General features: G+C 56.2%; 11 protein-coding genes across 11 annotated transcripts; 6 read left to right on the top strand and 5 right to left on the bottom strand.

Annotated features, from left to right (window-relative positions):
- Positions 1–48: 48 nt before the first annotated feature.
- L969DRAFT_95832 (uncharacterized protein) lies at positions 49–3,154 on the top strand (the record flags this gene model as incomplete). The annotated part of the gene is made up of 8 exons (XM_014711087.1): positions 49–67; positions 121–596; positions 649–1,198; positions 1,256–1,495; positions 1,645–1,846; positions 1,895–2,057; positions 2,481–2,622; positions 2,871–3,154. 8 exons carry the CDS (start codon positions 49–51, stop codon positions 3,152–3,154), a joined length of 2,076 nt encoding a protein of 691 aa, XP_014566573.1.
- Positions 3,155–3,182: 28 nt separating this feature from the next.
- L969DRAFT_51627 (uncharacterized protein) lies at positions 3,183–4,534 on the top strand (the record flags this gene model as incomplete). The annotated part of the gene is made up of 2 exons (XM_014711086.1): positions 3,183–3,312; positions 3,369–4,534. The coding sequence occupies 2 exons, from the start codon at positions 3,183–3,185 to the stop codon at positions 4,532–4,534; spliced, it is 1,296 nt and encodes a 431-aa protein (XP_014566572.1).
- A 180-nt stretch (positions 4,535–4,714) lies between these two features.
- L969DRAFT_89232 (uncharacterized protein) lies at positions 4,715–6,394 on the top strand. Its single transcript, XM_014711085.1, has 10 exons — positions 4,715–4,843; positions 4,903–5,018; positions 5,071–5,107; positions 5,163–5,285; positions 5,351–5,467; positions 5,521–5,659; positions 5,719–5,887; positions 5,942–6,005; positions 6,061–6,204; positions 6,264–6,394. The coding sequence occupies exons 1-10, from the start codon at positions 4,813–4,815 to the stop codon at positions 6,326–6,328; spliced, it is 1,005 nt and encodes a 334-aa protein (XP_014566571.1). The 5' UTR covers positions 4,715–4,812; the 3' UTR covers positions 6,329–6,394.
- Positions 6,363–7,123, bottom strand: L969DRAFT_89230 (uncharacterized protein). The gene is made up of 3 exons (XM_014711084.1): positions 6,922–7,123; positions 6,846–6,865; positions 6,363–6,792 (listed from the first exon to the last, which is right to left on the bottom strand). Exons 1-3 carry the CDS (start codon positions 7,055–7,057, stop codon positions 6,370–6,372), a joined length of 579 nt encoding a protein of 192 aa, XP_014566570.1. The 5' UTR covers positions 7,058–7,123; the 3' UTR covers positions 6,363–6,369.
- A 209-nt stretch (positions 7,124–7,332) lies between these two features.
- On the bottom strand, positions 7,333–7,874 carry L969DRAFT_89226 (uncharacterized protein). The gene is made up of 4 exons (XM_014711083.1): positions 7,821–7,874; positions 7,707–7,762; positions 7,467–7,651; positions 7,333–7,402 (listed from the first exon to the last, which is right to left on the bottom strand). The coding sequence occupies exons 2-4, from the start codon at positions 7,751–7,753 to the stop codon at positions 7,371–7,373; spliced, it is 264 nt and encodes an 87-aa protein (XP_014566569.1). The 5' UTR covers positions 7,754–7,762; positions 7,821–7,874; the 3' UTR covers positions 7,333–7,370.
- Positions 7,875–8,018: 144 nt separating this feature from the next.
- Positions 8,019–9,002, top strand: L969DRAFT_95826 (uncharacterized protein; the record flags this gene model as incomplete). Its single annotated transcript, XM_014711082.1, has 3 exons — positions 8,019–8,119; positions 8,179–8,247; positions 8,306–9,002. 3 exons carry the CDS (start codon positions 8,019–8,021, stop codon positions 9,000–9,002), a joined length of 867 nt encoding a protein of 288 aa, XP_014566568.1.
- Positions 9,003–9,106: 104 nt separating this feature from the next.
- L969DRAFT_18772 (uncharacterized protein) lies at positions 9,107–9,752 on the bottom strand (the record flags this gene model as incomplete). The annotated part of the gene is made up of 5 exons (XM_014710903.1): positions 9,107–9,136; positions 9,194–9,297; positions 9,348–9,449; positions 9,506–9,606; positions 9,658–9,752. 5 exons carry the CDS (start codon positions 9,750–9,752, stop codon positions 9,107–9,109), a joined length of 432 nt encoding a protein of 143 aa, XP_014566389.1.
- Positions 9,753–9,893: 141 nt separating this feature from the next.
- Positions 9,894–11,991, top strand: L969DRAFT_104592 (uncharacterized protein). The gene is made up of 2 exons (XM_014711081.1): positions 9,894–10,201; positions 10,265–11,991. Exons 1-2 carry the CDS (start codon positions 9,924–9,926, stop codon positions 11,874–11,876), a joined length of 1,890 nt encoding a protein of 629 aa, XP_014566567.1. The 5' UTR covers positions 9,894–9,923; the 3' UTR covers positions 11,877–11,991.
- Positions 11,992–12,060: 69 nt separating this feature from the next.
- L969DRAFT_558263 (uncharacterized protein) lies at positions 12,061–15,597 on the top strand. Its single transcript, XM_014711080.1, has 2 exons — positions 12,061–12,351; positions 12,406–15,597. Exons 1-2 carry the CDS (start codon positions 12,075–12,077, stop codon positions 15,375–15,377), a joined length of 3,249 nt encoding a protein of 1,082 aa, XP_014566566.1. The 5' UTR covers positions 12,061–12,074; the 3' UTR covers positions 15,378–15,597.
- L969DRAFT_95822 (uncharacterized protein) lies at positions 15,497–19,492 on the bottom strand (the record flags this gene model as incomplete). The annotated part of the gene is made up of 13 exons (XM_014711079.1): positions 15,497–16,340; positions 16,393–16,472; positions 16,531–16,594; positions 16,644–16,828; positions 16,907–17,031; positions 17,272–17,607; positions 17,666–17,722; positions 17,782–17,919; positions 17,978–18,027; positions 18,092–18,469; positions 18,518–18,624; positions 18,677–18,904; positions 19,271–19,492. 13 exons carry the CDS (start codon positions 19,490–19,492, stop codon positions 15,497–15,499), a joined length of 2,814 nt encoding a protein of 937 aa, XP_014566565.1.
- A 204-nt stretch (positions 19,493–19,696) lies between these two features.
- Positions 19,697–20,598, bottom strand: L969DRAFT_82842 (uncharacterized protein; the record flags this gene model as incomplete). The annotated part of the gene is made up of 2 exons (XM_014711078.1): positions 19,697–19,911; positions 19,965–20,598. 2 exons carry the CDS (start codon positions 20,596–20,598, stop codon positions 19,697–19,699), a joined length of 849 nt encoding a protein of 282 aa, XP_014566564.1.
- Positions 20,599–21,130: the final 532 nt, after the last annotated feature.

Raw genomic sequence — 21,130 nt, 5'->3', positions numbered from 1 at the left:
TGCGCCGCCGCACTGATCAGCTCGAGCTCGAGCTCAAGACGAAGGCGGATGCAGTACGAGTCGCCAGGCAAGTGCGACTATGGATCTCAGTCATACTTTCCTGATCTGGGCCGCTTGCAGTGCCTGTCTTCGCGCTAGGCTTCTCGACGCCGGCAGCTCGAAAGGAGAACGCTGGCGGTTACAAGGCCTCTGTGAGCCATGGTGACGCTGCGAGCACGAGTCCCGCGTTCCCTTCGGATCTCCGGCTCGGCATTGGATCCTACGTCGAAGGATACTCAGACAACAGCATCACAATCTTAGGAGCAGACCCGTCGCGACAAGCTGGCCAACCTGGCTCGTTCGTTCCGCTGGCAAGAGCGAGCCATCCGTATCCTTGTACTGCCTTGCAATTCTCTCCGGCCGCTCTGGCGCCGACGCTGCAGGCTTCTATGGGTCATGGCTCGCCCGAGACGAGGGAGATGGTCGCGACGAGCTCGGAATGCTTGCGCTTGTGGGATCTCAGAGGGGATGGCAGTACACATTCGACCTCGTCCTTTGTGGGCAGAGACCGGCGACAGACTGGATGGGCCCTCTCTCAACGTGCAGTACTCGCCAACGTAAGCTCAGCAATTCCAGACGCGCGGGGTTCACTGACCATACTCGGAGCAGTCAAAAGCGGAATACTCTGCCCCGCTCACGTCCTTCTCCTGGAACGACTTTGAGCCGTCCTACATCGTCACATCATCCATCGACACGACCTGCACGATCTGGGACATCTCAACTTCTTCCGCCGTCACCCAACTCATCGCACACGATCGCGAGGTTTTCGACGTTTCCTGGCGACCGTCTACACGCGACGTTTTCGCTTCAGTAGGCGCAGACGGTAGCGTACGCATGTTCGACTTGCGCAGCTTGGAGCATTCTACTATCTTGTACGAAGCGAGCACGAGTCCGAGCACGAGCGCCAATGGCAAATCTGCTTCGGACAAGAGCTCGCCCTCCCAGCAGACTGCCCCGAGCTCGACGCCGAGTCCACTGCTCAGGCTTGCATTCAATCCGAAGGAGTCACATTCGCTTGCCATCCTGCATGCAGACGCGAAAGAGGTCCTCATTCTCGACGTCCGCCATCCCGGCGTGCCTGTTGCCGAACTGAGCGCACATCAGGCAATCATCAACGATCTCTGCTGGAGCTCAGATGGAAAGTATATCAGCACCTGCAGTCAGTCTCCTCGCTTCTCCCCTCTCACGCGACCTGTGCTGACAATCCGGGGCGCAGGCGACGACCACCAGGTACTCGTGTGGGATCCCAAGCGAGATCCTTCGCATCAACACACAAGAAGCTCGTCTCACGAGCGCAAGTCATCTGTATCGCGGCGAACAGGTGCAAGTCCGACAGCGACGATTAAACAACCTCTGCTCGCTTATACTGCCGAAAGGGAAGTCAACTCGATGGCCATGGGCGGTCTCGGCAAGCAAGCGAATCCGTCGAGCAATGCTGTCGAATGGATGGCAATCAGTATGGGCAAGACCGTCAAGTGTCTGGCATGCTGAGCTTCGAACCACCCTGGGACGCTCGGAATCGCAATTCGGGCCAAGGCCGGTCAAATCCGATAGCACTTGAAAAAGAAGTCCCGTGTTAATCAGGCGCTTAGCGGGCCACACCAGACCGCGTAAATGAGCAGCTGATAGTCGAGAAGAATTTGCGCATCCTTCTCGGCCATCGGCGGGAGGATAGGGCTTCTCTCTTCCGAGTCCGACGACCAGTCACATGTCACATCATGCAAAAGGATCGCCCTGGGCCACGCCAAGCACTAGTTTCACCCTGGCTGCACAAAGAGAATGCTCGGTCGTTTTCACGCCGTCTTTTGTCTGCAGCAAGGAATGATGCATGATGATGCACGATAACAACGAATAGCGCCGCGCTACACTGCTGCGCTGTCCCTGTTTTGCTGAGCTCTGAAAGTTTGCGATCTCGCGCAGATCACAAAACTTCAAGCACGGCTTCAGCCGGTCAGCGCAAAGTGGAGAAATCAGAGACAAGGCGGCGATCTGTCAAGGCTTTTGCCAGTCTCAACCGGGTGTGACGCTTCTCTGTACGTTGTACCGGTCCTCGCTCGCGAGATAGTGCAAGTTTGTCCGCTCGGATTGAGGCTGACGATCTAGGCGTCGAGTCCACTGTTCGCCTGCCCAGTCGGATCTCCCACTGGCCTGGGACCCCACGGCCTGAATCGAGGAATTTAATACGCGCGGGCGGTGAGATTTGCCATCTTGAGACTCCGATCGCCGGGCTTTTCTTGCAGATCGCGGTATGCCTGAAATTCACGAGGCTGAATGTGTCGTAACCCTAAGGGCCCTTCCGCATGCAAAGCCGCCTTGGAGTCTCAGGCTAGGGATGAATAGAAACGCGGCGGAGGCGGCAAACAAGCAAGCCTGCTGACGTCGGAACGTAGTACCAAGGGCGAAACGAGAGACTGCGCCTGCGCTAGTCTTGTCTGGCACAGGAATCGCGTATAAGAGAAGGCAACGGTCTTGGCCGGTCCCATCCTTGCATATACCACTCCGGACGAACGGATCTGTCAGTATCGATAGAGGCTCGAGCGACTAAGAGCATCGACGGGGCTCAGAACCACATCAGTCTTGAGGGTGAGTCATACTTTCTATGCACGTCCACCTCGCACCATCGTCCTTGCCGAGATCGGCTCGGATATGTTCAGGAAAGAGCACAATCAGTGTCCGTGCACACGGGCGTGATTGCGACTCGGAACTGTATCTCGTATCGTGCTTGCACACCGTGTCGCATCCGGTCGGGCATACATCCTCTGCACCAAGATCATCGGACTAGCGTGACGAGAGCATCAGGCTGACGAAGAAAGGCGTTTTCGTTGTTGCAGATTGTCTCGAGAGCAGACCATTTTCGGATCAGAAGAGGATCACATCCCGACTCGAGGCCCTTGCACAGAGCTGCCGACCGAGGAGTCACGTCTTGCCAGCCGACGACCGTCCAGACGCTCCGAAGCCGAGACGAGATCGACTTGACCGCCGACCTCGGCCATTTTTTCACGCCCTCCCGAGAGCTGCCGTGGCGGATACGCTCCTGCACATAGAGCCGGATCGTCAGTCGTCTGTCCACGCAGATCGCAACGACAACAGGCCTACTAGATCTATAGAACTCTGATCCGACCCAACTTGACATATCACTCGCCATGACATCACCCCATCATGCCTGCGCCGGCCAGTCAGCCGAGCACACCTCGGTCAACGTGTTCCCACCCCAAAAGGCGAGCCGCAAGTCTGGCCGCTCGTCAGGTTCGGACAAATACCATGGCCAGAGAGGTTCGTGACCACCTGACTTGTCTCGATAGCCGAGCTAACCGGATCGACTGGGACAGAGATGGCCGAGCTATGCGAGCGAGTGATCACCACTCTCTTTGCTCCTGCAGCACCCGCGCCCGCACCTGAGCCAAACTACCTGCGCGAGAATATAGACACTCCACCGGCCTCGCCAAAATGTGAGGACGAGGTGACGAAAGAGCCACCTCCGCTCGTCCTCTTTATCGCCTATGCGCTCTACCGCACAAGACTACCCGACTGCATCATCTTGCAGTCTCTGCTCCTGCTCGACAGACTCAAAGCGCGATACCCCTCCGCTCGAGGCACTTCTTCATCACCTCACCGACTGTTCCTCTCGTCGCTCATGCTATCGAGCAAGATCACCATGGACGACACTTACTCGAACAAGTCGTGGGCCATCGTCGGTGGCGACTTCTTCGCCCTGCGCGAGGTCAATCAGATGGAACGCGAGCTGTTCGCTTTCCTGGGCTGGAACGTCGTCGTCACGCGAGAGGAGCTAGAAGCCTTCGTCCAACGTCTGCCATCCTTCATCGCTTCCACTGCACCCGTTCAGCCTTTCTCGTCGAGCGAGGCAGTCCTATCGGGCGCCTACACGATCCGAGCATCCAACAAGCGAGCGAGGTCAGATACCCGAAGCAGTCTTGACGATTTCAATGCAGCCGATGCGCAAAGGCACAAGCGTGCTGCTGATGCTGCACACGCTCTCCTGCAACCCCGTCCTGCGACTGCACCTGCTATCATTCCCGCGCCGCATGCGCCGAGGCGGACGCAAGAGGCTCGCCATGTCGAAGAGGCCATGCGATCGCCAGAGCTATCAGATTGCTCTGCTGTATCCAGCACTGGCTCATACGATTCACCGGACTCGTATCGATCCGGTTCATCTCATCACAGGCGGCACTCGAGCGCATCCTCTTGCATGTCTGCTACCTCGAGCTCGAGCCACCTGGCCATGTTACGCAAGGCGCACTATGCCGCAGCGAGCACGGCAGATTCCTCTGCTATGCCTTCAGCTACTCACTCGCCCATGTCGAGCCCGGCCTACGAATCTACCGGTCCCATGACGCCGAGCGAAACTTCACCGTATCACGTGTACGCGAAGAACTGGGCAGCATTCAGATCGGCTTCGAGCGCTACGTTCGCTCACTATCCTCATCTCGAAGCGTCAGACTACGCTCAACAGGCCTCTGCCAAGTCGAGCTGGTGATGCAGCCAGTCAGCAGACAGTCGTTTCGTACGCTTCGATCGCATCTATGTACGCAAAAAGATATATGCGAGCTCACTCGCTGTATGCCCTGTTGTTCCTATGACACTCAAATGAATCCAAAGTTGCACATCACATGCTGTCTCTAGTCGTGTGTATGCCATGCCAGGCCCGTGCCTACTCGTGTGATCGATCAAGTCTTGATCATGACGGCCTATCATGTCAATCGCAGAGAATCATAAATAGCCGGCTTCACGTGCCGACTCCACACGCAAGTGACGATGGACCGTCTGCGCTTACTCGTCGTACAAGGTCAGTCAGGTCCACCTCGTACTCTATGCTTGTGTACAGTGTGCTCAATCGATCGACAGACGATGCGAGCGTCTACTATCTCTCCTTCTTTGCGCTCGTCGGCATACTCGTCACAACCTCGTTGCTCTACGACTGGACTCGACTCTGGCTTGGCTACATCTTCGGTGGACCCTCCGTATGCTCGTCCAGCTTAACGGACTATGCATGACTCACGGACAGAGTCACAGATCACGAAGTATGGAGCCAATACAGGCGCATGGGCAGGCACGTCTTTGCGACTTGGCCTCAATAAGCTGTCACTCACACTATCGTGCAACAGTCGTCACGGGAAGCACAGCAGGCATCGGCTATGAGTTTGCCATGCAGCTCGGCAAGGCAGGCTTCAACGTCGTGCTCATCTCGCGCAGTCAAGACAAACTCGACAAGGTCGCCAAAGAGCTCGGTCGGTCCTCAGCTCATGTCAGCAGCATACTGCTTTGATTCTGACTCGAATGAGAACCGGTGCAGCTGAAAAATGTCCCCACATCGAATCTGTGACGCATGCTATTGACTTTGCTCAGGCTAGCCCGGCGCAGTACGAGAAGCTCTCCTACGCGCTCAAGGGACTCAACATTGGCGTGCTCGGTAAGTGATGCATTTCGACCCGTCCGACCCGTCTGATCATCGACGCGCTCCAGTCAATAACGTCGGTCAAAGCCACGACTACCCAGAGTACTACCACGAACTCGACTCTGACGAGAACGAGCGGATCGTCGAGATCAACGTCTTGTCTGTCCTGCGAATCACAAAGCTCGTCTTGCCAGGCATGGTCGAACGGTCAGTGACCACACACGCCCGAGCTTTCCCCTTTGCTGAGGCATCGCGACGCTCAACAGTCGACGAGGACTGATATTGAACGTCGGTTCATTCGCCGCATTGATACCAACGCCGCTGCTATCGGTCTACTCGGGTTCCAAAGCTTTCCTCTACACTTGGAGCAATGCCCTCGGAAGCGAGATGCAAGACTTCGGCATCACCGTCTCGCTCCTCAATACTTACTTTGTCGTGCGTGCGCATGCACTGACAACTCATGCCTCTCTTTGAAACCGTGTCTCGCAGGTCTCTAAGCTGAGCAAGATCAGGAAACCCAACTTCCTCACGCCGATGCCGCAAGCCTACGTCAGTACGTCATTCTTCTTCGAGCATGCTCTGCATGTGCTCACTGCGAATTCGTGCAGAATCGGCGCTTGCACATGTTGGAGTGCAAGTGGGTGCAGTCTCTGCGGCGCCTTTTACTTCGACACCCCATCTCGGTCACGCGATCGTTCAGTTCATCATAGATCATCTGGGGACATGGACCATGTGGATCGCCTACAACAAGCGTTCGTTCCTCTTTGACTTTCCCCAGCAGCAGCAGTTGTTGAACCAAGCCTGCGGACAGGATTGCACAAGGATATCAAAGCACGCGCATTGAGGAAGAAAGCCCGGGATAGCAAAGCGAACTAGTCGGAGCACGCTCTGTAGCGATACCAAACAATGTAACACTATCATGGCAGTGACCTTGCATTGGCTCCATCGACATTGAAAGCAACCAAGAAGCGAGAGACCATATTGTAAGATGCGATCGTTGCCATGATCTCTACGCACTCTCTCTCATCAAAGTGCGATTTGAGCTCATCAAAGGTCTCTTGTGGTACTTTGACATGACGAGTTGACGCATCCGCAATGGCCAAGGCTGCCCAGTAGGCCGGCTCAAAAGTATCATCACGCTTGAGCTCAATCTGGCGGACTTTGTGAAGCTGATCAGAGGTAATACCGGCCTTGTGAGCATCTTGCAAGTGTGCTTCCCATTCGAAAGTGGCTTCATTGAGTACGGCCACGCGTAGGATGAGTACTTCGATGAGCAAGGGTGGCATTGTCGTGCCGCGTCTGATTTGACCCATCAGAGCATTCCATCCTGCGCAGATGGGCTTCAGGAAGCCAGCGTGAGGACAATCGACTAGCTTGAATGAGTCGAACTGACTTCACTATGGAGTAAGATGCCTGAGAATACGTATGACTCGTAAGGACATTGTCGACGACAGAGAGGATGGGCTGACCGTCTAGAGGAAGCAGGCCGTGTTCGCCTTGGCGCTGTCGACGTTCACGCGTCTCGTCGGCGACTTGGGACGAGCCCGGAGAAGGGTAGCGGTAGGATATTCGTGCAGGGCGAGGGTCGTCCTTGCTTGCGCTCATCTCGGCTCGTCCGACGCGACTCACGCAGGAAGTCGATGTCAAGGCTCCTCACAGGCTTACGTTAAGACTGGCTCACGCGATTCGAGCTCATCCCGTATATACAGCAGCGGCGACGTGTATGGCCAGTCGAGTTCGTCGTGATCAAAATCGTCGAGCATTGTAAGAAGTGATGAGACGCGATCAAGGCGTCCCTTGAGTCATGAGCAGGCCAGCGATTGCTGGAGGGCATCATTGATCGGACTGCGTGAATGCGATGCGTCGGATGAGCCAAGCGAGGGACAATACAAGTCATGCAATCGCAGATGAGACGAATCTATTGCGCATAGCTGAAGACGCCCTTGACGACTGTGGCGGCACGACTTGCAGGATCAGCCAGACAGCCACGCAGCTGATGTCAGGAGTGACTGACTGCCATCACGTTGAGCCAATCGGTTGACAGACTCGTCGGACTCGCCGTATTGTCTGACGCTGCCACAGAGGGCATAAGAGTGTACCTGGCCGGGAATCATTCTTCCCTCCTCGTCAACATCTGCAATGTTGATCTGGACCGATGCGTGATCCTTTGCGGTCAGGAGCTGGTTCGTAGCAGCGCATCTGTCAAGCATCAAGGCTCAGGCACAAGCTATGCGTGCAGTGAGCCCCAACTGACTTTCTCGGCACGTAGAGATCTACCACCTGTCCTGCGTCGTTCTCCATGCTGGTTGTCTGCCCAATCGTACTCCTTCAGCCATCTGGACAGTGAGCAAGCCAGCGTCAGACTGACCTTTGTAGCTGCACAAAACCTGGCGGGCGACTTTCTTCCGGTCAGAGGCTTGTGTCGCGACCGTGAGAGATTTGACCAGCCACGGCGTCCGCGCAGGAAATCGACAGCAGTCCAAAGGTCAAGCTCGCCTCACTCCAAGGTCAGCCGGCTTGGATCTCTCGCCGGACAGGCAAGCTGAAGTATCGGGTATGATGACAGATGGGCCGCAAATACGCACAAGAGCACCTCGTAGGTGGCAGCAAGCTCAAAGTTGGCCGTGCAAAAGGCTCGGCCGTCAGAGTCCACTACAAGAACACCAGGTGGGTCACGACGGTGGCATTCAGTCCGACCTGGACTGATGATCGCATGTGACCGATAGAGAGACAGCAGCTGTCCTTCAGGGTCTCTCCCTCGCAAAGGCTTACACCTACATTGATGATGTCCTCGAGTGAGCAAACCGCAAGAGCTACCCTCGTGAACGTGTTCTGACGCTGGAACGTGTCCAGACACAAGCAATGCGTTCCCTTCCGCCGACACAATGGCGGTGTAGGCCGTACAGCCCAGGCAAAACAGTTCGGTGCAACTCAGGGTCGATGGCCCGTCAAGTCTGCTCGCTATATCAAGGCCCTCCTCAAGAACGCCGAATCCAATGCAGCCGTCAACGAGCTCGAAGTCGAAGATCTGTACATCCGATCCATCCAGGTCCAAGAAGCACCCAAGACTCGCAGGAGAACTTTCCGCGCTCACGGTCGTATCAACCCTTACCAAGGTCACCCTTGCCACATGTTCGTCCCCTTTTTCCTCTTCCTCCCCTCTCCAAGGAGACTCATCCTCACGTTCGTCACAGTGAAATCATGCTGGCAGAGAAGAAGGAGACCGTCGAACGAGAAAAGGGTACCGTCGCTGCTGCACCACCCAAGACGACCGCCAGGCGCCGCATCGCTGCCGCCTAGATGTCCCACTTGGATTTTCCTTCCGTGTGCTCAGCCGGCAGCTTTGTACTATCCTCATCTCAACGAGCGAGGGCTGCAACATGCATACTTTTGCATCTGCGCACCCATGTTACCTATGGCACGGTCATGCATGAGCTACGCCAATCAGCAACGCAGACTGAGCTCGGAGCTACAACGTATAGCTGCAAGCGTCAGCTGTATCGTGAGCAGCTCGCCCTCTGGCTGGGATGGGCTCAAGCAAGCCAATTGAGACCGCTGTGAAGCCGGCTTGAGGACACGTGGGCATCTTTTCGGTGCTCTCGTCGGAGCGATCTCACGCAATCAGACTGGTAGGAAAGCCTCGGTATGTCGTGATCAGGCGGCCGTCCTCAGCGATCTCGTCGACTGCGAGGACCGATATGATGCTAAGCGCGGCTGTCAAGCAAAAGTCGTGCAACGTACCTCTTCGAGTGCGAGCGCTTCTTCCCAGGCAGCCCAATCAAAGTCGATGACTTCCTTTGTAAACATAGCGCGAAGGACGAAGCCTGGCTGTACTGTCGGTGTGCCTACATGCAATTGTGAGCCACTTTCGCGCTGGAGAGAGGCTTGGGCGTACCTCTAAGCGGTCGCTGCCATTCTGCATCGCTGAGCTCGATATAGGCCATGATCATGAGCGTTTGCTTGAGATCGGGTAGAAAAGTAGACGACGCCTCACTGCCTGTGCACAGTGATCAGTGGGGTCTGCTACTCCCAGACGACTGCTGTCTGACGGACCATCGAAGTTGCCGACCAGTATATCGGATAGATCTACCTGGACGGCATGCGTGCCATGTTGTAGGACGACGATGGCAGAAGCGGGATCTACTGCGGCGACTCTACAGGAGCATAAGTCGCGTTGCAGCGTGACCGAGGAAGGAGGAGCGGACCTGCCGACGATGCGAATCTTTTTACCTGCTAGTTTGCGAGAGAGTGAGCCGATGAGGTAGAGCTCGGCACTCTTGGGTAGCACCGGCGCTGACATGGACGCAATCTCATCCACACGCGAGGCGAACTTCGATTCATTATGACGACGGCACGTGGCATCTGTGTACTATCGCCACCGCCAAAGATGGAGAAGGTGCGGTACCGCGTTAATTAATGACCGAGCGAGCACCGCACTCCACACGAATTTGTTCGGTCTATCATACAAGTCATGCAACGACATCGAAGGCCAATGCTGGCACCCATACAGGTCAATGACCTCAACTACATGCCAGTCCTTTCGCCCACGCATCCAGCCAAGCCAGTCCAACGACCAGCGCCCGTCAAACCGACTCGAGCGGTGCCTGCCATCCCCTCACGCCAAGGCTCGACTTCCCGGAATCCGAGACCGTTCTTTCTTCGATGGAAGCGCAAATCGAGCTCCGAGGTCCCACTCGAGCTCGAATCACAAGCTCGCTCACGGGGCAAACTCACGAAGTCCAAGAAGAAGTACGGCTCTTTATCTCTGGATGCTGTCATGCGTCACTTTTCTGACGTAAACGGACAACACAGCTCGATCAGCGCACGAGACGACTGCACGCTGCTGCCGTGTTCTTCGCTGACGTTGACGCTGCCGAAGAGCAACAGCCTCGGATTGCTTAGCCTGACGGATCTGAGTGGACCGCCATCCGTGGGCAGGAGATCTCCTTCGCTCGCTATGACCGAATGGGAGGATGAACTCTTTGCACTGTACATCTACGAACCTGTCGATGCTACTGAGCCAGTCTTGGCCGATGACGAAGAGGAAGAGACACCTTCAGAGACTGCGCCCTCACTCCGATCATCTCACACTGCTTCTGCCAGCCCGACTTCATCCTTCTCGCTCTCATCAGAGGATGTATCCCGCTCACTCTACTTCTCGCCCATGACGATCTATACGCCCGAAGAGCACGAGCACAAGACCTCGCATGACGTTCAATCGGTCATTGCTTCGTTGGACGAGGTCGTCTATCAGCAACGCATTAGCGAACTCGATCTAGGTGCCTCTCCCGTCTACGAGCTACTCGATCCCACCGGCGCACAGCCAGGTAGGCTGTTACACCCAAGTAGCGACGACAAGCTGATCTTGACCCGATGGACAGAAACAGTGCTAAGCCGTCCGAGCTCCTTGCGACGCCCATTGCCGCCCACACCTGCTGTCGTCACAACGACGGAGGCGGAGAAGCAAGAAGACAAGGCGGAGGCTCTGCCAGAGCCCGTCTCGCTCTGGACGATCTATCGACCACTTCCCGCTATGCCTGCCGTCATCGCCCCACCTGCTGTATCTGCGCCGCCTGCTGTGAGCACGCCAGAAGCAATCACCAAGACCGAAGCAACTGGCACGCTTTCCCCACTCACAGGCGCCGCAGAGCTCTTTGTCGTCAATCCGGACAGACCCGCTTCACCTGTCGACAGTGTAGCAGCAGAAGAGAAGCGTGTCAAACGCGCTAGCGATCTGTTCACCGCTGCAATCTACGAAGACCATCCTATCGAAGTCTTTCATCCAGCTCTCGCTGCTCAAGTCTGTCGGACGCCCACACCCCGCTTTGCTCCCGTGACGATCTGGCCGGAAGAGGTCATTGTCGAAGAAGGCGAAGTCGAGCCACGTCATTTCGAGAGATCGACAATGCGCAGACGGTTCCGTCGCAAGCGTCACTTCGTACCCAGCCTGCTGCCCATCCGAGAACCAGTCATTCGTCCCATGTCGAGCATGACCTGCCGAACCGCAGACACGACGCTGGTCGATCTTCGCGAGACTGCCGCACGTGAGTTACGTTCGAACGGTATGCCGTCGGATGCCGTTCTGGTGGCTATCGAGTCAAATCTGGCCTCGCGTCGCTCATCTGCTTCTTCTGTCGGTGCGGAGGCTGACGAGGGCGATGTGACGCCTACTCAGACCAGATCGAGATCGTCCTCTGCTCCTCCTCAAATGCGCGCACCGCTCGATGCGATCGCAATCTATTCGCCCGCTTCGTCCGATTCCACCCATTCGACGACGGGCTCAGATCCTCAAGAGAACCAAGCCAGAGAGCGACAACTCGCCGCCATCGCCGCTCGGTTTCGTTCGAGAGGCCCATCGAGCTCGGCAGACGTCTACGAAGCGTTTGACCGTCTGACGAGCCCGGGATACCCCAATGCAATCTAAGTAACGACCGCTCACGAAGTTGTCTGTTGATGTCCAATACAATCATACACGGGGTAAACCAATCTGTTGTTCATCAGCACATCTATGCAATACACGCAGCCTGCTGTACCTAGCTACCATCGTTCTGCCACGTCATGCATGAGGCGAGTCGCGTAAAGCCAAAGTCAAAAAACGGTCGTTCCCTTGCGCATCGGATGCATGCTCACGAGCGCACCCCTGGCCATCAGGAGTGCAGCAGCGAGCTTTGCTGCCTTCTCGACTGCTCTGCCTCGCTCCTTGACTGCACAGCGAGAAGCTGTAGCTGCCAAGCTCGGCATCACACGAGCTCTGTCGACTTGCTCTTTGCGCTCTGACATCGATGACGATGGCCGCTTCATGTCTCGATCGCCTGCTCGTGTGGGCACTCGCACGAGTCTGCATGTACGAGAAAGGCGTATGGCATCCTTATACAGTCACTATGGCTTTGTGCGCCAAGGCAAGCTCGACGACTCTACGCTCCAGCTTGGAGCTCAATCTTGGTAGCCTGCAGGGAAAGGCAAATCCAGGTTGGATGTCGAGTCGCAGCGACTGGCTTCCAGCGCTGCATCGAGAACAGAGCCCTATCTGGGCGAGCTCGCTCCGTCCCAGATCTCGCGGACTTGGGTACGCTATGGCAACCTTGCGCCGACTCACTCCTGTCGTCCTATAGCAGAGGCGGTGACTACAGCGCTCTCGGACAACGGAGACGCTTCACTAGATCGTTTGGGTCCCCTGATGCTCCTCGGCGCCGTTCTGGCCACCGAATTATCGATTGGACATCAAATCCAACTCGATCTCGATGCATCTCGTGCGCTTGTCGACGCGATAGCCAGCATACTGGACAAGCACGATCCTGAAGCTCTACTCGGAGCAAGGCAGGATGTCCAGCTCAGCTTGCTGCATCTATCTACACTTCGGCCAGATCTGACATCCCATCCGGCGTACTCGTCTCTGCTAGATGCTGTCTTTTGCGCATCAGCTGCCGTCAGCCGTAAGCTCATCATCGGCCCGCTCGTCCTCTTTGCTCGTCTACTGGCTCATTGGCAGGACGCCTTCAGCCTGCTAGATTCGAACAGTCGCGCGCTCCAGCTAGTCGCCGCACATCTTGATTACTTTGAGCCTGCACTGCACCAGCAAGCTCATCCTTCCTTGTTTGAGCGACAGTCTGCTCACGTACTCGAAGATATCTCTGCTGGTGATATAATCGCTGCCAGTGAGCCCGAAGCACAGCGTTATCTGGCGAGAGCGATCTTGCTCTCGGTGCGGCACGACCAAACCGCTCTCGATGCTGCCTTCAACAGCATCTCGGATGTGGTCCCCAGTGCTATCGAGTCGGACCCTAATGACATCGACACCGCTGCCGCCGCGCCTTTACAACCCGACTCGGTACCAGATGAGCGGGCGAACGAGCAAGCAAGGGACATACCGGCATCAAATGTCTCGCCTTTCGGGTCGATTCCAGCCATCGAAGAGAGCCTACCGCTTACCCAAGTCCGTTCAAGCGCTGCGAGAGGTCGTGTGACAGCATACGGCCGATTGCTTACGCAGCTCTCGGCTTTCCCGATTGCCTTTGCTCTCGTCGCGCTACAGCAGGGCCGCATGGAGACTTGGGTCTTGCAGCTCACACTCGACATTGCCCTTTGTCATGCCATTGCGAACGAGCAGTCCGAGTCTGCCTATGAGATGGCAAGGCAGCAGGATCTCATCCCCCTTTCTCGACCGACTTTTATCGCTTATCTGCGCTACTATTCAGGTCGGGCCGATGTTGAGCGTTTCGAATCTGTCTGGCAAGACTTTGTACAGAGCAATCATCGACCAGATGTTATCGCATACACCCTTTACGTCAGTCTTTATGCCCGAAGACGAGACCCTGTTGCCGCCGCGCAAGTCATCGAGACTATGCGCAAGGGAGGCATAAGGCCGGATCGTTTCGTCTGGACAGCCCTCATGGACGCACACATCGCCGCAAATAATCTCAAGGAGGCAGACAACGTGTTCAACATCATGCGTCGGAGTACAGACGAAGCCGCACAGCCGGACGCAACCTCTTACAACTGTTTGCTGAAGGGCTACGTTGCCATGGCCGTTCCTTATGGCGTCGTCAGCAAGCATTTCTATGCTATGCTTGATGCAGGCTTGCCCCTCAATGAGTTCACGTATCTCCACCTCCTCACGTCGGCTTGCGATGCTGGCTACGTGCAAGAGGCAATCAGAGTCTTCAATACCATGTCGGTTCCGCGCGATCCTAGGATGCGCTCCATCCGACCAAACGGGTACCACTACTCCATGCTGATCAATTGCTTGCTACGTGCCAATAGACTCGACCTTGCACAAGACTATCTGGCGAGAATGCGCGCCGATGGCGTACTGCCGACAAGAGCGCAAAAAGCCATTTTTGTCAGTTACTTCTCGCGCGAGATGACGCCAGAAGGTCTCGAAGCGGCCTCACAGCTTACGCAGCAGATTGCCAAGACTGACGCGCTGAATGCCAGACCATATAGCGGTCGAAACGAAGCTCGTGATTGGCACGTTCTCGTTACACCGCAGCTCAAGACGATGGGTCAGCTCGGCAAGACAGAGGCGGCAGAAGAGCTCTATCGTTTCGTTCAGCGTGCGGGGGTCGAGCCTTCTTTGCAGATTGCGACAGCTATGCTTGATGTCTACCGTCGCGCGGGCAACCTCGATGCCACGCTGGCATTCTGGCCAGAAGTGATTGATACAGCAGTTAGATCGTTCCCAGAAGTGCGATCGGACTCGCTCGCTCCACGCGTGGCGGACGCGCAGCGAAGTGATGTGTGCATCTGTCTGTCGATCATCATTCGTGCGCTCGGTCAAGCGGGCGAGATGCAGACTCTCGTCGAGATCTGTCTCAACTATCGTGATCTTGGCTTCGGTCTCGATCCTAGCAACTTCAACGATCTCTGTGTCGCACTATCGCTAGCAGGCTGGCATGTCAGAGCTTTCTTCGTTGCCGAAGAATTGCTCTCGGTCGCCGGTACACGCGCTGCCAAGCTGTTCACCTCGGAGCGAAAGAAGCAGCGCTCCTTAGCAATCAGTGACCGCAGAGCCGCTCGCTACGACATGCGCAGACAACGTGCGATGGCCTTGACGCCCGACAAACCGGACAATGACGCTCTCACAGCAGGTGCAGCGCTCGACGATTTTGACGCAGATCTCGCAGTCGATCGTCCTTCACGTCTGTCAAAGCGCGAAGGCGCTTTGTCTCAAGACAAGTCAGCATCAACATACGCCCTACAGGAAGGCCATATTGGCCTCAAGGACTTTACAGCCGACTTTCGAACGATGGCCAGCCTGAGCGAGCGTCGCGACGCGCGCGAATGGCGACTGTTCGACTACTCTCGCATTTTGCTCACTCAAAGCTTAGAAGCAATCGACGAGGACACATTCCAGCTCATCCTGCGAACGTGTCCGACGGTTCTGGCAGATCTGAGTAAACGCTCGCCAGATGAAGCCAACCCATGATACTCATTGCATGCTATTGCTTACAACATTTCATGACATCGTTTGCTAAAAGCTTTCACATGCGATTTGCGTGTGGATATGCAAATTGTTGATGATCGGGCAAGCGAATTGGCTGCTGTCTATGCGCCTCGTCTGCTCGTCGGGTTTCGTCTGTTTGCGATCTTGAGGCCCTGTCTGCTAAAGGCCAGAGAAAGTGCGGTGGGCGGCAGCATACCCCCGAACTTCTTCGCCGAGAGCACGCTGAAAGGTCTTGTGTACGCCTGTACCAGCAACGGCTGCGGATACTCGTGCCGTCGCCCCTGCAGTCCGATCCGCATGAAGACGAGCCGGATCGTGAACTTTCCTTCTGTGCGGACGCTCAGGTCGCTAAAAATGAAGTAGATGCCGAGCCGGCCGTGTTCATTTCGCAGCAGGCTAGCGTTTGCGTGCAGCGAACCCGTCAGATTGCGCACTGATACGATTTCGTTGGACTCGCGAACGAGCGGGCTGAACTCGACCGGGCAAAAAGCTTGTCGGTCGCCTGCCGTTTGGGGCCGCGATCTAGGTAGCGCCTCTGATGTAGACAGCGGCGGATGAGGATAAAGATCTCGACTTGTGACCGGTCTTGGTGGTGCTGGCCGTGTATCAGCCTGGTAAGGAGCCGCGGACCAACCTGACCAGATCGGTAGTGGCGCCCTATGATCTGGCAACTCCATGTGCTGCCATACTGGCGATGGCTCTGCATGCATGACCATGCCTCTAGGTATCTGCCGATTAGGTGCTTCCTCGTAGGGTGACGCGCTTGTGCTCGCTTGCGGCTGCCACTGTGCTTCTGGCAAGGGCATTGCAGGGCGAGGGAGTGGACTTGCTTCGCGTACGACAAGCGTCGGACTGAAGGACGGATGCAGCACGAGATTTTCGTCGTGTTGGCCATCAGCCGACCAGAGATCTGCTGCGACAATGAAGAATGACAAGTCGACCGAGCTGCAATACCGCGCTTCAGCAGAGACAGTAAAACCCGTGATTGCTCACTGACGCTGGATCCAGAACCCTTTGAGTGCGACTGTCGCGCACAGTCAGCTCGGCAACAAGCGGCGGGGTGAGAGGTCGACGATCCTGGGGTATCTGTATCAGTCTGGCGTTCTGCATGCGTAAATGTAGTGCATCGACTGACCCGATCTCCAAAGCCTGCCATACGAGCTCTGACCGGGTTCTGCACGACGTCGAGCTCGTATGAGCTGCATGGCCTGTCAGTTTACAGGCCTACTGTAGAACGTAGACACGGACTGAAACTCATCCGGCACATCCTCGTCATCGGTCGCTAGCGGCGCTTGACCTCTTCTTGGGAATGCAGAATCGTTGTTCGCTTCCTCGTGTGCGATCGGCAGCATACCGACAGTTTGGACGACAGTGCCTCTTAATGAAGCACGCAAGCTATGTTCGGTGCGATAGCCTTCATGCCGTAAGCTTTGCTAAGAAGCTTGCCAAGTCTGTGTCCGACTCTTCGGATTGCACGCGCGGCTCGCTGGTCCGTCTTCGTGTTTGCGTACGCTGACGATCAAAATCTGCAGCCGGCCCAACGAGTCTGATTCTGGTGGGGGCAACGCGCGGACAGCGTCTGCCACTGGTCTGCAGAGAACGCGCAAAAGTGGCAAGCATCGCCTAGCGCCTGAATCTGGTCAGGTCTATTGGATTTGCGGTCAGCTCTGATGCCGAAGACTCAGTGTGGCGGACGATGCAAAATGTCGATGCAATCCAAAGGCACGGTCAATCGGGATTTATGCCGGGCGCGTTGTATCTGTCGCGAAACCTTGTTCGGTGTCTGGACGCGGGAGCGACCGTGCCGAAATTTGCTTACGCAATGCCCCCAAAGATACGCCCGCAAATTCGTATTGCAGACTTCAGAGATCCTGACCGGCTGCCAGATGACGTTCCAGTCCTTCCGGTCGCCAACGCCTGATGTGCGAGTCGAGCTCCGCGCGCTGCGATTGCAAATGCGCCGGCTGAGTCTGATAGACGTCTTCGAACATCAAGCCTAAGCGAGGCTTGAGCTCCTTCTCGGCATCTCCCAGGGCCTTGAGAACATCTTGTTTCAATTGGTCACGTCTGCTCGGCTGGGCCTCCCGGGCTAGCCAACCACGTGAACGAAGGTAGGCTTGAAACCTATCGATGGGAGATTGTTTCTTGATGCTCTCCACGTCCTCGCGGTTACGATAGGCCGAACTGTCATCACTCGTACTATGATGACCCACTGTATCGGACATTTCAGTCCGGGGTAAGCCGAGACGCCGATCAAGGGGAATATGCACCTCTGTACGTAAGAATTTCGACTAGTGTTGGACGGCTAGTAGAGACCGATCGCCGGCCTGCCAAGACTTCGCGGTCAGGCGCGCTACCATGCGAGTCTTGACGAAGAACAACTGACGGGCTTCACGAGCGCAAAGATAGACGGCGAGTGGATCATTGCCATCGCAGCGGATTGACTCGATGCCGAGTGCAGGTCCTCGAGCTGCTATGCCGTCGCCAGCGAACTGACTACTTGTTGGCGTTGAGATGGCAAAGCCTGTCGGACAAGGCTTCAGTTCGAGGCCTCTCAGCAGCATGAGCAAACGGATGCTGACCGTTCTGTCGGACCACAAAGACACTAGGCCCGCCGAGTACGGCTGCCATACTGATCGACCAGATCGTGGGTCAGCGTGATTATGCGTGATGATGATGATGATGATATGGCTCACCTCAGTCCTGCCCAAGCATCGCCTTCTGATGCGGCCCCTTCGCCGAGGTAGCAGATCACACAAACCTCTCCGGCTGCTTCGCCGCGCTGGGCCATCCTACGAATAGCATAGGCAGCACCAGCAGCTTGGGGAATCTGCGTAGCGAGGGGCGAGGAGATGGTGATGAAGTGATGCTCTGCCGAGCCAAGATGGACACCCATCTGACGACCTTTGGTCGCCTTGTCGAGTCTGTTGGCGAAGTTCTGGTTCATAAGACGGTCAAGTCCAAAGCCGCGATAGAGCAACACGCCCGATTCGCGATACTGCGCAAAGACGGGGTCGGTTGGCGCCCAAGCTGCTGCACTGCAGACGACCGCTGCCTCTTCGCCATACGATGTCCTGCGCACTCCGGTCATTCGAGTGGCACGCCTTCAGAGCTCGACTTGCATGTAAAAGCTCAGGCGACCTTGTCGTTGCGCATTGTAAAGAATGTTGTCCATGATGGGCAGCAGGAGCATGGTGTCATACATCTTCAGTGCTTGCTCTCTGGGGATCTGCGGAGCCGCATGAGGTCACTTCTTCGAGGATGGCGAGTGGCAGACGAACGGCTTCGATGTCCTTGACGACCTCGTCGGACAGACCCTCGACGAGGGAACCTGCGCTATCGAGGACTTGAAAGGTAGGTATGAGCGTCTCCTTTGCCTGTTCGGATGCGGGCCCGCCTTGCCACTGCATCAAGGGCGAAGGATTGGGCAAAGAGAAGCCTGAGGAGTGTCGCCGTTGCCGACTGCCGAGCGTAGGCCGCGCCAGCGATGGCGCTCGAGCTGATCTGACCTGGATGCGAACAGAAGCGCAGTGAGCGAGAGTGTTGCGTGCGCTGCATGTCGTCTTGTACATCGCTGAAAGGCCACCCCGCGTTATTCAGAGAGAGAGCGCGCGCGCCTGCTGTCGCGCTGTCGATCGGTCAATGTGTTCGCGCTATAGCATGCGTTCATATGGTGCGAGCACAGACGGGGCACATCTGACATTGCCAAAGATCACACCAGAGAGCGCAACATTTCAGAGTAGGCACACTTCGGCCTCACTTCGGCCCAACCGGCTATGTGCGCGTGGCAAGTCAGAGAGATAAAGATCGTCCCGCCGATATTTTGCCTGATTATCTATCTAAACGAGAATGCAAACAGACGCAAGCAGCCACACAGTCTGTGAGTGTGTGAGGCCGACCCAATATCGGCTCCGCTGATGTGCATGATCTCGAATTGATATCCGATTCAGAAATTGAGCAGGAGCGAGCCTTCTTCTGCCTGCTACTACGCGCCCTGCTGACGCCGCATGTCTAGCTCTGAACAGCGCATCTTGCGGTGACAGCTGAGACTCTGACGGGCTAGCGTCGGTGTTAGCACTGACGCCGGAAGCCACCATTTGAGCATCAGGCGGCTACCGGCTGCCTACATTCGGATGCTTGAGCGACAGCATTCGTCAAGTGATAGCGCGAATGTTACTTGGATCTGATCGCACGGGAATCAGATCTTGCCTGGCAGATGACAACAACAGCATTTCTGGCTCTTGCTTCTGACAGGGGTGACGAATTTGCTGCTCTTGCTTTGAAACAGGGCTGAGTCGTCGCTAATCCAGCAAGATGGGCTTGGCCTCTGTCTTGATCATCTTAGTCGGAGCAGGCAACAGAGTGAGCTCGTCCGATTCAATCTTGGCCATGTCTCGCTTCCTCGGAGGCTCGTCATCCTCAATGACGATGACCTTGCCCGTCGGTCTCACTTTGCTGCGAACCGGCTTCGCGTCTGGCTCTTGCTCAGGTTCAGGCATGTCGACGAGGCCTTCGACTGTCATAGTCCAATGAGCGGATCACACTCCACGCACGAAGGGGCAGGCATACGTTCGAGGGCTTCACGCGAGACGTAGCGAAAGGTAAGCGACACAAAGGGCGCTTCATCCGTATCGTAGGTTTGCGTCATCGTCCACGTTTCGCACGCCTTTCTGGGCGAGAGGTCGGCACCAGCCTTGGTCTGGTGTAGCAGCTGACCCTTTTTCATCTTCTCGTCAATGACGGGAGCGACTCTATCGGTCTCGTAGACTTGGTTTTGCTGAACAGCGCTTTTCTGAGAAACACCTCGCTTGCCGGTGATGACCAGTTTGCCCAGCCCTTCGAGGAGCGTGTGATCTTGCATGGTCTCGACCGGATCGTCAGATGTCTCAATGCGCGCAAACGTAAAGGCCTTTGTCGTCGTCCTGTCGACATCGTACCCTTTCCAACCACACTCGCGCGGAGCACGGCCCAACCTGAGATGGAGTCGGTGTTTGAGCGGCGAGCCATCGATAGAGAGCTGGTAGGTCGTCGCAAAGCGAGTCGCGTCGGATCCTGCCCTAGCCAGGAAGTGGACCGAGAAGCGTGAGCCTGGCTTGCTTTCGATGATGCATTCCATCTTGCTGCCTTGTTGCTCGACTGCATACTCTTCTGCTCGCTGACCGTCGACGAGTAGCCATGCCTCTACCCCTGCTGGGTGCAACATGCTGGCCGCTCTCGCCGCGGCCCCTTCTTCGGCTGAGTTGCGTCGTCGCGGCCTCGCGCCCGTCTCTCGCTATCGGGACATGGCGCAGCTCGCGTTCGGCTTGGAATTCAGAGAGAGAGTGTGCAGGATCATACGATAACATGAGTACAGTAGCTCGACCCTACGCGCGAGATGTCACTCTCAGCCTCTTCAGGCGTTGCGGGCAGTTGAATTTCCTCATCGACTCCACAAGGTCAACACGTCCAGACACGCCCACGCTTCTTGTCGACGCGTCGCGGTGACGACCCTCTTGGGACCTGCGACCTCCCTGTCTGTGATTTTGGTGTCATTCTGAGCTTCGGTCTTTGCACAAAGCTTCATGAGGAGGCAAAGCGCAGAGCGATGCACTGCTGAAGTAGCGGAGCCCGTCCTTGTCACAGTGAACGGGTAGGAGCGTTACAAGTCTGTAGCATGACTTGTACCGGATGAAACGTGTCTCGAATGACTGTCGTCATGCATTGGTGACCACTATATGACCGGAAGGTATACGAGG

Source organism: Mixia osmundae (genome assembly GCF_000708205.1).
Source record: "Mixia osmundae IAM 14324 unplaced genomic scaffold scaffold_8, whole genome shotgun sequence".
NCBI lineage: Eukaryota > Fungi > Basidiomycota > Mixiomycetes > Mixiales > Mixiaceae > Mixia > Mixia osmundae.
This window is presented reverse-complemented; position numbering and strand designations above follow the sequence as displayed.